We start from the raw sequence: 13,349 nt of genomic DNA on the forward strand, positions 1-13,349 counted from the left end.
TCTGTGGGAGCATATAGGCCAGTGATTCCCAAAGTGGGCGCTACCGCCCCCCGTTGGGCGCTGCAGCGATCCAGGGGGGCGGTGATGGCCACAGGTGCATTTAGGGACGATGAGTAACTGTTATTAAAATTTTTTAAAAATTAATTTCCAGGGACTGAGTAATATTTTTCCCGGAAAGGGGGCGGTAGGCCAAATAAGTTTGGGAACCACTGATATAGGCCAATCACCTTCCCAGACATAGCTAGAATTGAGGTTGTCTGAACATCTTTCAGAAGTGATGTTTTAGTTTATTTGTTTTTAAATTCCTTCAAGTGAAAATGCTTAAGTAAAGGAGGCCCACCTTTGTGAGAGTTTGAGTGTGTAAGAATAAGCTCCTGAAAGCAAAGAAAGCCTCTTCTTTCAATTTTCCAGTAAAGAATTGAAATTTTTAAAGCTCTGAAGAAATGCTCTCATGTCATAGAGGACAATTTACTTAAGCTGACGATAAAATCGTATGACTTAGGAGTGGTGGGCTCAAAAGATTATTCATTGTATAAAAGGTTTACTAATTATAAAGAAAAAAATAGATAATTTACCCTTACTAAAATTAAGATCTTCTATGCATTAAAATCTACCATTAAGAAAGTGACATATACTGGGGAAAAAATATTTGCAGTATATGTCTGACATGACTAAGAACTTTTATCCAGAACATATAAAGAATGCCTACAAATCAGTAAGAACAATGGGCAAAATACTTGAAGAGACCCTTCAAAAAGAGGATATTCAAATAACTATTAAACATATGAAAAATTGCTGAGCATCATTATTCATCAGGGAAATGAAAATTCAAACCACAGTAAAATACACTCTGCACCTGCCATAATAGCTAAAATGAAAAAGATGGACTATGTCAAAGCATTGACAAGGAGTAACTGAAATTTTCATATTTTGCTTGTGGGAATATAAATTATATAACCATGTTAAAAGATTGTTTAATGATTCAGCTATTCCGTAACTCCTAGGTACATACTAAACAGAAATTTGTTCACGTTTGCTAAAAGATAGATGTGTGTATGTGAGTGTGTGTACGTATTAGAAAGTTCATACATTATTGATAGTTATAAAAACTGATAGCCATTCAAAGGCCCATCAACAGTAGAATGGATTAATTGTATATTCATACCATTGAATATTTTACAGCAACAAGAATGAGTAATCTATTACTACATACAACAATGTAGAAGAATCTCATATGCATAACATTAAGAACAAAACCAAACACAAAAGAATATATTCTGTATGGTTACATTTATGAAGAGCAAAAACAGGAAAAACTAATCCATGCTGGTAGAAACCTATGTAGGGAAAGAGTAAAGAGTGGAAGGGAGCATGAGCAGAGCTTCTGGGTTTGATGATAATGTTCTCTTTCTTGATCTAGGTGCTGGTTACACAGGGACGTTGGGCTTGTGAAAATACCTAGCTGTGCACTTTTTTTTTAACTCCTCACCCGAGGACATGCTTTTACTGATTTTAGAGGGGAAGGGGGAAAGAGAAAGAGAAACATCGATGTGAGAGAGAAACATCTATTGGTTGTCTCTCGCATGCACCCCAAACAGGGATTGAACCCACAACCTGGGTATGTGGAACCAGGAATGGAACCCATGACCTTTTTGGTGTATGTGATGATGCTCCAAACAAGTGAGCCATACATGCCAGGGCTAGCTGTGCACTTTTGACATGTTATGATTTATGTTATGTTATGTTATGTTATGTTATGTTATGTTATGTTATAAGGAAACTATAATAAAGCTGAAAGCTTTACAATCTAGATTCCATTATATTGGTCATTATACTTTAAGGTTAAGAAGTACAGAAATAGTCCCTTAGCTGAATTAAAACTTAAATGTTTGGGGAGAGGACATAATTTTAGACTAATAGTAATCTTAATTCAACTAGTATTAAATCTTCCTCTTATAATAAAGCAGCATTTTGAACTTCTTACAATTGTAACATGTTTCCAAGATTTGGTTTTGACTATTATATACTAATCAATTTTATTATATATGACCAAAGCATTAAATTTTGTTTTTGTTAATTATAACACAACATGAAAAATTTGTATCTCAAAAGGGGTAACTAGAAAAGATTTTCTTTTTTCAATTTTAAGTGACTTTTTATTAGAAAAAGAGAGAAGATGAGTAAGAATGTGTTTTGGGTTCATTCTTACCCTCAGAGGAGGAACTATAAATAACTGTGCTTGTTCTTGCTCCCCTTTCTATCAAGGGAGTGTCCTAGTTCTGTAATGTATAGAGACATAATTATAACAGATAAACATGCCAATCCATTATGTATTACTGGTTGTTGGTTTTTCTTTTTTTCACAGTCAATTCCATCTTCTCCAGAACCAATTAGTCTTCTTACAGAAGATGTTAGTACAAACTCCAATGGTCCAAAACCTGCAGAAGTTGTGCTAGAGGATGACACAGAAGATCTTTTTGCAGGTAATTGTGACTTTCTTTGTTTATTTTAATAATAGGCGATTGTAGCTCTAAGCAGTTTGGCTCCGTGGATAGAGCGTCAGCCTGCGAACTGAAAGGTCCCAGGTTCGATTACGGTCAAGGCTATGTACCTTAGTTGCAGGCACATCCCCAATTGGGGGTGTGCAGAAGGCAGCCGATTGATGTTTCTCTCTCATCAGTGTTTCTAACTATCTATCCCTCTCCCTTCCTCTCTGTAAAAAAATCAATAAAATATTAGAAAAAAAATAGGCAATTGTAGTGTATATCCTGTTAAAATGTATTCTATAAAGCAAAATTAAAATTTTGTGTAAAATATTAGCGGTAGCTCTTCTCGTTAATTACTAGATGGATAAGAAATTTCTAGTTAGATAACTGTGAAAAATATAAACTGTTGAGAGAAGCAAAAATGTGATATTTTTCTCGTTTTAATAAATCACATATTCTAATTTCATTGTTTTGATCAAAGTTCAGAGTAAAAACTAATGGTTGTGTCATTCATATTTTGAGAAATAGTGGTGATTATATTTTTTATTAATTACATGTTATCACAAACCAATATTAAACTCTGGATTTAAAAATTACTTAATTTATATTATATATATATATATATATATATATATTTAAAATATGTTTTAATACATCAGTATTTACCACCTCTTGAATTTTGATTCAATTTTAGGTGAGTAAATTGATGTTTGAGGAATTGAATTTTGATAAGAGGTCAGGGTTTGGTGTAGTCCATTCTACCTTTAAACAAATTGGACTCTCTTCAAAACAATGTTGTGCTTAAAAATTAAAATTTAAGTACAATTTAATGTTTGGATATTAAAAAGCCAAATCCTTAGAAGAATGACACAGCATTTTAAAATAGTAACTATGTGTGTTGAACAGTTTAATTTACTTGAACTGGCCTTCATTGAGTTAAAATTTAATATTATGTCCTTAACTTTTATAGTATTTGAATATTCAAACCATTCTGAATTTTTTAAAAAAATATATTTTATTGATTTTTTACAGAGAGGAAGGAGAGGAATAGAGAGTTAGAAACATCAATGAGAGAAAAACATTGATCAGCTGCCTCCTGCACACTCCCCACTGGGGTTGTGCCTGCAACCAAGTACATGCCCTTGACCGGAATCGAACCCGGGACCCTTAAGTCCGCAGGCCGATGCTCTATCCACTGAGCCAAACTGGCTAGGGCCATTCTGAATTTTTTATACAATTATGTTGAAGATAATAGTCCTCCGTCACAAAGATCTATATAAGTTCTTGATTGGTTAGCTCCATGAAAAGTTTTCACTGTAGCCCTAGCCGGTTTGGTTCAGTATAGAGCGTCTATCTATGGACTGATGGGTCCCAGGTTCGATGCTGGTCAAGGGCACGTGCTTAGGTTGAGGGCTTGATCCCCAGTGGGGGGCATGTAGGAGGTAGCCGATCAATGATTCTCTCTTATTGATGTTTCCATCTCTCTCCTTTCTTCTCTATAATCAGTACATATACATTTAAAAAAAAGAAAAAAGAAAGAAAGAAGCCAGTTGCAGTGCAAATTCTGCATGATTCCACTTATATGAAGTATCCAAGATAGTGAAAAAAATAAAAAGAAGTTTTCACTGTAAATGAATTTATGTATTTTAGCATGTCAGATAATTTAAAATATTATACCAAACTAGAGGTCCAGTGCACAAAATTCGTGCACTGAGGGAAGGGGGTCCCTTAGCCTGGCCTTCGTCCTTTCACAATCCAGGTTCCCTCGGGGGATGTCTGACTAATGGCTTTGGCCTGCTCCCCATGGGGAGAAGACATAAGCCGGCAGTCAGACATCCTTAGCGCTGCTGCAGAGGTAGGAGAGGCTCCCACCACCACCACTGTGCTCTCCAGCAGTGATCCTGGCTTCTGGCTGAGTGGCGCTCCCCCTGTGGGAACACAGACCACCAGGGGCAGCTCCTGCATTGAGCGTCTGCCCCCTGATGGTCAGTGTGCATCATAGCGACTGGTCGTTCTGCCATTCGGTTGATTTGCATATTAGCCTTTTATTATATAGGATACCAATCATATCCCTCCTTTTTTATAGCTACCTAACAACTTAGAGAAAAATCATAGTTAAATAAAGTTGTAAAGTTCTTTTGTTTCTTTCCTTTCGTGGACTTTTCCCAGGGAGTCCTTAAAAGCTTTTTCATAGCATTTGTTTTGTTCTAAAAGTTGACTCCTTTCTCTACTAAAATAGGCAGTATTAATCTAAAATTGAGTGTATTCCTTTTCTAATATAGGGTCATGTATAGAAGTTTTGTATTACCCATTTTATTAAAGACTCTTTTACCTTAAAGTCACATAAAATGCTGAAACGCGTGTGTGTGTGTGTGTACACGCGCATACACATGAGCACAAGGAATGAGGATTTTGGATTTTTTTGCAGTGTGCAGTTTGCCACATGAGGACTAAACAGTGATATTTATTTGCCCACTTAGCTTGATTAGAAAAATCTTTTTTTATGTTTTAGTCTGTCTAGCAAGTCTATCCTATATAATAAAGAGCTAGTATGCAAATGGTTGTCACATCATCACACCGTAACGGCTCAGACACTCAACACTAAGGAGAGAGGAATGGGGACCAGCCAGGCTGCGGCCTGGGAGAGGGACAAGCCGCCTGCTCCCCGGTCCCAGGTGCCAGTGGCTGTGCCTGCAGCCCAGGAGAGGGACAAGCTGCCTGCCCCGTGGTCCTGGGCGACAATGGTTGTACCTGCACCTGCAGCTCAGGCAAAGCCGCCCGCCCACGGTCCCCTGTGGCTGTGGCCGGCCCTGGTCCTGGGTGCCTGCAGCAAGCCAGAGGGAGGGAAGCCCGTTTCCCAGGTGCCGGCAACCGGCCAGAGGAGGGAATCCTGGGTTCCGGGTTCAGGGTGAGACAGAGGCCGTTAGGGGCAATCAGGCAGGCAAGCAGGCGAGCAGTTTAGGAGCCAGCGGTTCTGGGTTAGGAGAGGCAGTCCAACATCCCCTGAGGGGTCCTGGATAGGAGAGAGTGCAGGCCTCCCCCCCTGCCGCCCGCACGAATTTTGTGCACCAGGCCTCTAGTACTAAATTTTGTGATACAAATATGGTCAGTGCCTATGTTTGTTTTAAAAGAAAAGAGAGAAACAGGGACTAAACACTAAACATAGTTATATGTTTCCTTTGTTATTTGCAAACACTTTTTATGCTTTATCTTTTTTCTTAAACTCAGCTGCATGTCATAATCTGATCATTTTTATTTGAATGAGTTAATACTACACTTGCATCTTATTTAAGAAGACTTTAAGTAGATATATCATTCATTCCCCCTTCTATGGAGGAGTCTGGTTCTAGGAAACCATAGTAGAGAGTAGCAATGTTACCAGAATGGTGAAACTATTGTCCAGTAATAAGACCATGTACTTAATTTATTTCCCCTATATCAGAGGAGAGAATATAGATATTGCTGTAGTGATTTAGCCATTTTGATTTTTAAACCATAAGGGGATTAGACTATATTGGTATGTACGCTGGTGCATTTTATGTACCATTTCAAATATTAGTTATGTCAGAAGTGGTATCAGAAAAAGTTCAAATGTATATGTTGCTATTATTAACTTAGAGAGTGCTCACCAAATAAGGTTGGCTTCAGAGCCCCTCTCCACCATTTGTTACATCCTGCACTGTACTTCACTGAGCATACTTTAGGAAACTGTCCTAGAGGAGTAAGTGAGGGTGTGCATATTAGAATTGTCTTAGACTTTTAGAACTTGTTTCTGCCAGGATACTTAGCTTATTTCACTTATTTTTTTTTTTTATCAAATAATACCAATTGTAAGTTTAATGAGTATTCCTTTGTTTAAAAATTCTCTGGTGTCTATCATATATTTAAACTGTTACTTAGCTGACATTTGTGGTTGTCCTCAAAGTATCTCTTCCAAAGAAAAGTTAATCTTTATACTTAGTACCTATGGGGCATCTTCTGGAACCTTTAGGTCTATTTTAAATTAAATTAAACTTCATGAACATATAGCATGTTACTTTACTTTTGATTAAAAAAAATTCATGAAGGAATTTAAGGTAGACTATGTATTAGCATGCTAAACCTAGGTTTGTATCTATTTATTTTTATTTTCCCCCTCCATATTAGTTACTTACATCATATTTAGTTTTTATTTTGTTTATGAAACAGCTTATCAGAGTCTGTACAAAGAATACAAAAACCTGATTTATCAGTGAAGTAAAATATGATTGAAAAGTTAAAATGACTTTGAATTACCTGCACTGATATCTTAATAAAGTTACAATGTCTTTCACAGTTTTTTGTCTATGGGTTTGTTGCCGGTAACAGTACCTCCTTCAGAGAATTTTGATTTCTTGATTTTTTTTTATTTTGTTGTTTGTTTGCTGCTTGTTGTTTTACTTGTTTGTAGATTAAAGCTCTTACACCTCCTACCTTTGATATTTCTTCCTTTCTTTCTTATATTTACTACTTATTAGTTTCATTTTTTTTTAAAAAAAAAGTATAAATATTAGCAATCTTAACAGCCTGAAGTTGCATGTAAGATTTTAATTTGTTATGTTAGGGTCATCTATAGTGTATTCAACATCTATAGTCTATTTTCTTCCTCTGGTTACCATAGTTTGAAGGATTTTGATTATTATTATTTTTATTTTTAATATAAAAAATAAAGAGAGCAGTGCTAAATAAAGATCTCATCAACAAGAGATAACCAGTAAGAGTAGATTGATAAAATGCAATTGTTTACATTTAAATGTTAACACATTTACCTTATTTCTAGTATGCTTTTTGAGATGTCCAAATTAAAGTGGCTCACAGATTGCCATTATTACCTTCTCAAACCTCTAGGAATCTAAGAACCTACAATTAGAAACAAGTGGTCTGATCTTATTTTCCTTGCAGTCCTGGCCACTAATTGTAATTTTCATTTTTATGGCTTTGCTTTTTACTTATGCTATTCATTTTCATGGAGCACTACCCATCCAAATCTTCTCTGATCAGTTTTGTAAACTGTTCCTGATTTTCCATACCCTAAAGTATTGTCTCCCATCTCAGCTCAGATTTTAGTCTTTGTCTATAATTCATATAGCAATTAAATGTCTTGTAACATTCTTTTTTTATTGTTCACTTTTATAACTTGTCTTTTATTATTATTTAACATTCCACATGCTTATGTTTTGTTTTCCCAACTAGATTATAAACTCCCTGAGGGCAGGTATGATATTTTACATTTCTTTGCGTTTCTACATTGCATCTAGCACAGTGTTACATAGCTTATAGGTAATTTTTTGATTTGGCTTTAAATACATTTAATTTCAGATTTTTTAAGTGAATGAACATTTTAAATTAAAATCTAAACACCTGTTTGCTTTGTGTCATATTTATGTATTCTAATATCCAGTAATCTTTAGCAGTTAATCGCTTTAGATTACTATCTGTAAAGAATTTTCTGTAACAAATTTTTAATCTCAGTTGGGATATTTCTGGGCAGCTTTCTGCCGTAAAGTTTGTGTTTATATATATATACATATATATATAAAATAATCAATGTTAGTCTGAATAAAAGATTTTGGAAGGTAAGTTACCACAAGTATAAGATATATTACAAATCTAAACACAAATGATGATGGAATTATCCACATGAATTGCTTTCCTACTAGCTTTATTCCTACCACTAGATGATTATGTATAGATATTTAAGCTCACTTTGCTGGAATTCTTCCTAAAATCAACAAAGTCACTGTTAGTTTTAGAGTTTTAATAGACAACTAAAGAAGGATTCATGAAATTATAACAATTATTTAGAAATAACATTTTGGTATTTATTTGTGGGAAGTATAAAATACTAGAGGCCCAGTGCACAACATTCGTGCACTGGGGGAGGGGGGGGGTGTGTCCCCTTACCAGCCTGCACCCTCTTGGGACCTCCTTGGGGGATGTCCGACAGCCCAGGGAGCAGGCCTAAGCAGGCAGTCGGACATACTCCAAGGGGTTCTTAGCGCTGCCACAGAGGTGAGAGAGGCTCCCCGCACCGCTACGCTCCCCAGCCATGAGCCCAGCTTCTGGCTGAGTGGTACTCCCCCTGTGGGAGCGCACTGACCACCAGGGGGTAGCTCCTGCATTGAGCATCTGCACCCTGGTGGTCAGTGTGCATCATAACGACCGGTCGTTCCGCCGTTCAGTCCATTTGCATATTACCCTTTTATTATATAGGATTTTTCATAATTCATTAACTGCTATCTAGACTATTGGGGTTTTGTTACCAGTGTCCTTAACTGACTTGTTTAATTTGTATCTAGAAGCCACAGAAGAAGTTTCTCTGGACAGTCCAGAAAGGGAACCTATCCTCTCCTCTGAACCTTCTCCTGCTGTCACACCTGTGACCCCTACTACACTCATTGCTCCCAGAATTGAATCAAAGAGTATGTCTGCTCCTGTGATCTTTGATAGATCTAGGGAAGAGGTATGGAAAGATATTGTATTCTAAATTAATATGTAACTATTAAGTTTTTTGTTCCCCAACCAACATCACTCTCCTGTTAGTCATTTCTAATCAAAGCTGTATAGACATTTTGGGAAAAGAACATTGGACTAAAGAGTCTAGTGACTTAGCTTTTTAATCCAGTAACTTGGGCAAATCACTTTCCTTATTTTTTATTTTTTAATCCTCACCTGAAGATATCTTTTGAAGAGAGAGAGAGAAACATTAATGTGAGAGAGAAACATCCATCAGTTGCCTTCCACATGCAACCGACTGGGGATTGAACCCACAACCTGGGTTTGTGCCCTGACCAGGAATTGAACCTGCAACCCTTTTGGTGCATGGAACAATGCTCTAACCGACCTGGGCAAAACCACTTTCCTTCTTAAGGCAAGGAGTTTGTCATTTGGGATTGTGTGATGATCTGTGCCTCTCAAGGTTCTGTGTTAATCAAATAAGATAATGTATGAAAGTGCTTTGAAACTTAATTACAACAAAGTGATATTTTGAGCAATTTTATTTGATAAAAGCATGCAGTTAATATTAGTTATGTTAGCAGGTTGGAGGATAGGTTCTGACTGGAGAGGAAGCATAAGAGGGCCATTGGTGTATAATGATACTGTTTGTTTCTTGATCTAGGTTTACTTTGTGAAAGTTATTGAACTGTACACTTAGGAGTTATATACTTCATATGTACTACATTTCAAATACGGAAACTTTTAAAACTGTATAAGAGTACAACCTTGAAATAAAAAGATTATAGTTAAAATACTCACTTTTCTTTTAGATGGTTTTAGACTTTAATATTGCTTTAAAAATTAGCAATATTTAACAATTTCTGTGCTGCTTGAGAATAATAAAAATTTCCTGCAGAGTTGCTATTAGGATTTTTTATTTTAAATTAAAAGTACTTCTGTAGTCTCATAGTATTATCATTTTTCTTACTGTTTTTTTCAGTGAGCTTATAGTGCTTTCATTGGCTTTAAGAACATGTATTTACTATGTAATTAAAGAAACCGGATGCTAAAGTTGCTTATTAGTATAATAATTTCTTTAAGTATCTAATAATCTACTGGCAAAAGTAATGGCTACTTGCTGCTTATTAAAGAATAGATAGAACTGAAAAATGCTACTATTAAAAATAATGAAGAAGCTAAATTTAATAACCTGAGTCTGAAGATTTGATATATAGAAAAAAAATCCACAGTATTCCTACAGAAGACTAAAATGGATTTTCTTCATGTAAGGAGTTACAAGAACACAAGATTTTGTTTTACTTTTCCAAATGATCCTTTTTCTATTTCTTTGTGTGTGTGTGTTTTTACATAGTCAGGAAATACGAAAGCTTTTATTTTTTACAAATGGAGTGCTGATTGGCTTTTTAATTTTTTAAATTTTATTTTTTAATTGATTTCAGAAAGGAAAGAAGAGGGAGAGGGAGATAGAAACATCAATGCTGAGAGAGAATCATTGACTGGCTGCCTCCTGCATGCCCCCTTCGGGGATTGAGCCCCCAATCCGGGCATGTGCCCTTGACCGGAATCAAACCCGGGACCCTTCAGGCTACAGGCCGACGCTCTATCCGCTGAGCCAAAACAACTCTGAATGGCTTTTTAAATTGATTGGTGTGACAGTGACCTTAGTAAAAGATGATAAAAATTATAGTGATTAGTGTTATTACAGTAATATAAATTGGAATCTTTAACACCAAAAAAAAAAATCTTTTCTAGATTGAAGAAGAAGCAAATGGAGATATTTTTGATATAGAAATTGGTGTATCAGATCCAGAGAAAGTTGGTGAGTCAGTATTTATTATATTTTTTTACTTCTTTTTGGAAAATTAGCTTGGTTAATAAATACATTGTTACAGTGTTAAATGGTACTTTTATTTTTAAGCTTTGGGGGACTTTTGCTTCTTATTTTTATGTATTCTTAGCTTCATTGAGGTCTAATTAACAAAAATAGTATATATTTAGGATGATGATGATTTAATGTATATATACATTATGAAATTAGCACAGTCAAGTTAATCACATTGTCTCACACATTTAGTTACATTTGTGTGTGTGTGCTTAAGTTCATGTTTTCTTAATAGTATTATTTGACTTTTCTTACAGGTGATGGCATGAATGCTTACATGGCATATAGAGTAACAACAAAGGTGAGTCTTTTGCTTCTTTAAAAAATAATAGTCCTCTAAGTATAGTATAAGGGTGATTAATGTGTAAGTGATCCCTTTTATTTTTTTTTTACCAAGGTGACCATCCAGTAAAGATTGCAAATAGGTTGTTACATTGAGTTGTGAGTGGTTTGGTAGAGTATTCTTTGAAAATATGCAGGAAGGGACCTAATTAGACAAAGATAGGAGGAAGAAATGAGAATAGCATGTTCCAGGCAAAGGAATTTGCTTGTATAAAAGCCAGAAGTCAAGAAAGCATTGTATCTTCTAGGATCTGCAAGAAGTGGTACCTGATTGAATTGTGTAGCAATAAGCCTCCCTATATTATAAACAGCCACCTTAAGGAATTTGAACTTCATCCTGAGTATAATGGAGAGCCATTGAAGAGATTGAAATAAGAGTATAGCACAATTCAATTTTTGATTTAGAAAGAACTCTGAGACTCAGTATGAATTGGGAGTGTCAAAGCAGAGGTCAGGATTTCTAATTAAGAGACCATTGCAATTTTTTTAAAAATATATTTTGATTGACTTCAGAGAGGAAGAGAGATAGAAACATCAGTGATGAGAGAGAATCATTGATCGCTGTCTCCTGCACACCCCCTACTGGGGATCCAGTCCACAAATAGGGCATGTGCCCTTGATTGGAATGGAACCCGGGACTCTTCAGTGCGCAGGCTGATGCTCTATCCACTGAGACAAACCAGCTAGGGTGCCATTGCAATTTTAAAAAGGATTGTAGGTCTTTAAGTCTTAAAAAGAAGAGAGATGGTCTGTAGGAACCCTAGCTATGAGAAGTAACACTTTACATAAGGAATTGGTTCTGGGGGTGAGTGAAATAAAAGGCTTCTTGAGTTGTGTAGGAGGTAGAATCTATAGGGCTTGGATGTAAGGCATGAGGGAGGGATCCTGGAGAAAAGACAGTACAAGTGGAGGAACACTGTGTGGACAGGGGTGAGATTTGTTAATTCATTGAACAGATATTTATTAAACACCATAGGGTCAGGCTATTTTCCAAACACTAAGGTATAATAGTAAACAAGTTCCAGGAGGGGAAAATATGGTGAATTTGAGGTGGCAGTGAGATTTAAGTGGAGGTGTTCCTTGAGCGTTCCAATATGTTGGACTGAAGCTCAGAGGAGATCTAGGTAAGGTTAAAGATTTAAGAATTATTAGCATAAATATAAGTAGAGTCAATGAGATGAATAAAGCAAATATTTTCTGTTCCCTTAAGATTCTATAAAAAACACCTATGATTTAGGTTTTTTTCGTTTGTTAGCAATTTGTATGCCAAATTAGCTACTCTGGATTCTTTTATAAAGTATACCAGTGGATGTATACACTTGCATGTTCACAGTTATATATGACATTGACTTCTGAATAATTGCTCAGTATTTAGAATTTGAAATACCTCTTTTTCACTTGTAGACTTCTCTTTCCATGTTCAGTAAGAATGAATTTTCAGTTAAAAGAAGATTTAGTGACTTTCTTGGTTTGCATAGCAAGTTAGCAAGCAAGTATTTACATGTCGGTTATATTGTACCACCAGCTCCAGAAAAGAGTATAGTAGGTAAGTGTGAATTTAAAAAAATAACTTTTATTTGTTACTGTTACTATTTTTTTTTTTTTTTTGATTTTTAATATGTCCTTTTTATTCTTTTTTTTTTTAATTTTTTAAAATTTTTTTAAATCTTTATTGTTCAGATTATTACATTTGTTCCTCTTTTTTCCCCCCATAACTCCCCTCCTTCCAGCTCCCACCCCACCCTCCACCTTCACTCCCCACCCACTGTGTTCATCCATAGGTGCATGATTTTTGTCCAGTCACTTCCCGCATCTCCCACACCCCTTTTCCCCCCAAGAATAGTTAGTCCATTCCCTTTCTATGTCCCTGATTCTATTATAATCACCAGTTCATTCTGTACATCAGGTTATTTATTCACTTGATTCTTAGATTCATTTGTTGATAGATGCATATTTGTTGTTCATAATTTGTATCTTTACCTTTTTCTTCTTCTTCCTCTTCTTAAAGGATACCTTTCAGCATTTCATATATTACTGGTTTGGCGGTGGTGAACTCCTTTAGCTTTTCCTTATCTGTGAAGCTCTTTATCTGACCTTCAATTCTGAATGATAGCTTTGCTGGATAAAGTAATCTTGGTTGTAGGTTCTTGGTATTCAGCACT

At 35.8% G+C, this 13,349-nt stretch overlaps 1 protein-coding gene across 1 annotated transcript in view; it reads left to right on the forward strand.

Annotated features, from left to right (window-relative positions):
• SNX2 (sorting nexin 2) overlaps window positions 1-13,349 on the forward strand; it is a 59,303-nt gene that overhangs the window by 11,788 nt on the left and 34,166 nt on the right. The window contains exons 2-6 of the mRNA XM_070412533.1: window positions 2,366-2,483; window positions 8,804-8,967; window positions 10,716-10,782; window positions 11,103-11,146; window positions 12,592-12,733. Coding sequence (XP_070268634.1) covers window positions 2,366-2,483; window positions 8,804-8,967; window positions 10,716-10,782; window positions 11,103-11,146; window positions 12,592-12,733 — 535 coding nt within the window. The remainder of the gene's footprint in view (window positions 1-2,365; window positions 2,484-8,803; window positions 8,968-10,715; window positions 10,783-11,102; window positions 11,147-12,591; window positions 12,734-13,349) is intronic.

The sequence above is a fragment of the Myotis yumanensis genome, unplaced genomic scaffold (assembly GCF_028538775.1).
Source record: "Myotis yumanensis isolate MYYU_CA2020_CCGP unplaced genomic scaffold, mMyoYum1.0.hap1 SCAF_4, whole genome shotgun sequence".
Classification (NCBI taxonomy): domain Eukaryota; kingdom Metazoa; phylum Chordata; class Mammalia; order Chiroptera; family Vespertilionidae; genus Myotis; species Myotis yumanensis.